This window comes from Athene noctua, chromosome 5 (assembly GCF_965140245.1).
Source record: "Athene noctua chromosome 5, bAthNoc1.hap1.1, whole genome shotgun sequence".
NCBI classification, from domain to species: Eukaryota; Metazoa; Chordata; class Aves; order Strigiformes; family Strigidae; genus Athene; species Athene noctua.
This window is the reverse complement of record NC_134041.1, coordinates 66,097,806-66,100,305: the sequence shown is the minus strand read 5'-3', so window position 1 is coordinate 66,100,305 and position 2,500 is coordinate 66,097,806. Positions and strand designations below refer to the sequence as shown.

The 2,500-nt window shown below is 40.9% G+C and overlaps 1 protein-coding gene across 12 annotated transcripts in view; it reads left to right on the top strand.

The window, feature by feature from the left end:
- EBF3 (EBF transcription factor 3) overlaps nucleotides 1-2,500 on the top strand; it is a 128,513-nt gene that overhangs the window by 93,941 nt on the left and 32,072 nt on the right. For all 12 annotated transcript variants that reach the window (XM_074907974.1, XM_074907967.1, XM_074907972.1 and 9 more), the window contains exons 10-11: nucleotides 1-116; nucleotides 635-761. The exon at nucleotides 1-116 is cut by the window's left edge. In XM_074907974.1, coding sequence (XP_074764075.1) covers nucleotides 1-116; nucleotides 635-761 — 243 coding nt within the window. The remainder of the gene's footprint in view (nucleotides 117-634; nucleotides 762-2,500) is intronic.

Sequence of the window (2,500 nt, the reverse complement as noted above, 5' to 3'; positions counted from 1 at the left end):
AGGCCATCAGTCCTAGTGAAGGCTGGACTACTGGTGGGGCTACTGTCATCATAATCGGAGACAACTTCTTTGATGGCTTACAAGTCGTATTTGGAACTATGTTGGTCTGGAGTGAGGTAAGCTATCTAAATTGGTGGGCTTTGAACTGTAACATTTTTCCATGAATGATTTTAACAAGCTGTCAATAGGCTATTGACATGAGGTATCATGAGATTTTGTTTCACGGTGCCTTTTTAACCATGAATTCACATGTGACAATTGACTACACGGCGAGAAATATACTTGAGGCACATCATGGCCCTCTAGTGGAAGACTTGCTGTAGGAGGTCTCCCAGTACAATTGGACAATTAGTGTTAAAATTACTAGAAGTAGCCTTAAGGAGACATATGGAGGCAATTTTCATATGAATGATGCCCTGTGGCCTTTCCTGCAAACGAAAACCAAGGATCATTTACAGAGCTTTTTCTTAAAAATACTTGTAGAACCCGTATCTTCGAATGTGCCAGCAAGAAGGGAGAATTCTGAGAGGACAAATACGATTGAAAGTCATTTTTGTAATTATGTAAGCTGGATGGCATCAATCTTATCAGTGCCATCTAGATTTAAGGTATGTTTTCTGTACGATTTTTATAGCTGATAACACCCCACGCCATCAGAGTTCAAACACCACCACGGCACATTCCAGGCGTTGTTGAAGTAACTCTCTCCTACAAATCCAAACAGTTCTGCAAAGGTGCTCCCGGCCGATTCGTCTACACTGGTAAGTGTACGGTTTCCTCGCTCCTTTCGGGATAATAATTCCCATCTCCTAACGATATCCAGGCAATGCAAAGTGTGAACATTTTAACAGTACCATACATGGTACTGTTAAAAGATAGGATGTGTCTTGCAGGAAATGGAACTGGTGGTAGCTGGACCTGAAAATACCTGTTCCTACGGGCACTCAGAAGCTCTGGTGCCTCTCCAAGCCTCTTGGGTCTTAAAAATGTCTCGATATCTCATGAGATCAAGCTCTCTCACAAGGTGCCTGTTACTTCCTGTTTTCATTTTGGCCAGAAATATATTAGCAACGGTATTTCCTACTCTGCTCCAGCCAGAAAAAGGAGTTGAGAAGTATTCAGTGATGAAAAATATTTTTCAGCCTATCTATCCAAACTTCTTGAACTTCCCTAAAGGTTCAGCTGAAGTTTTAGGCACCGGTTCAAGTAGCTGTTGTTGGATCCAAATAACTTCATCCAACCTTAGTCACAATCTGGCTCTAAAAATTCTTTCAGACCTGAAACCTGGGATACAAACTCACAAGCCTGGGAATGATTTATTTGTGCCAATTCTTTTCAATACATTTGATTTTAATTTACAAGAGAACAAGAAAAAGTCGGAACTTTGTGGTTTTCAGTGGTTTTAATGTGAAAATTCTGACTTTGGGATGAAGTATTGCTGGTTTTTTTATCTAAAATGTGTGTTGCAGCTTTTATGACATTTAACAATGAATTTAACTGAGGTGCTGGGAGAAAAAAAGGGAGAAATAGCAATTTAATTTACCGTACTTTTGGATGAGGATTCTAGGTAATAAATTTGATCCGATGAATCAATCTCGCTTTTGAAAACAAAGAGCCTTTAACTGTTTACTCGACTGACTGCAGGGATTCGGGGAGAGTTCTTGCTGCTTATTGGGTAGATAATGCAGATTGCAGGTGATGTGCAGATGATGTGCATTTTGATGAATATTTTCCCACTAGACTGCAACCGTTTCTATCTATTAATTTAGATCTAATGGGAAAAGTGTGTTCCTGGGTAGTTTTAAGCTAGGACTTTTTAAACAGTTAATGCATCGCGGATATGTTTTTCTGTCTGCCTAAGATCTATCACTGAAATGAACTTTTAAGTGAAGGTAGCATCTGAGATTCCCATCTTCCATCTCTCCCCAAAGAAATCACAACCTGAGCAAAAGCGGTGCTCGCATGCACACCTGGGTGCCTCCCTTCTGGCTGACGAGGGAGAGAATATTTACATTTTCTTGATCTTTCTGACTGGGTTTTTACCAGAGCTACCAAACGGGATGGTAGCGACCGTGGCGTTTTTGGTTCTAACAAATGTCTGGAAAGGTGGACGTGGTTTTGTAGTTCCGGTGCAGCGGTGGTCACTGCAGGTGGGGTCACGGTTACGGGCTGAAAAACTCGGTTATGAACATAGTCCATGTAAAGCTTCAGCAGAGTGCCATGACAAGTGTGACTATTTAGCTAAGATAAGTGTTCAGCAAAATAAAAAATAAAAATGAATGAATTAAAAGCCTTAGACTATGTTCCAGATATTTTCGCTGTTGCGAGCTGGTGCAGTTCCATTGCACACAGAGAAGCGCCGCAGATTTGAACCAGATGACGCTCTGGCTCTCAGTGCAGAGGCCTGGAATTCTGAATTGCTTTATAGTAATGTCTTCAACTGATTTCTTAGGTGCGGATTTTGCAAATTTGGCATATTTTGCCGTTTTGAACTTCTTTC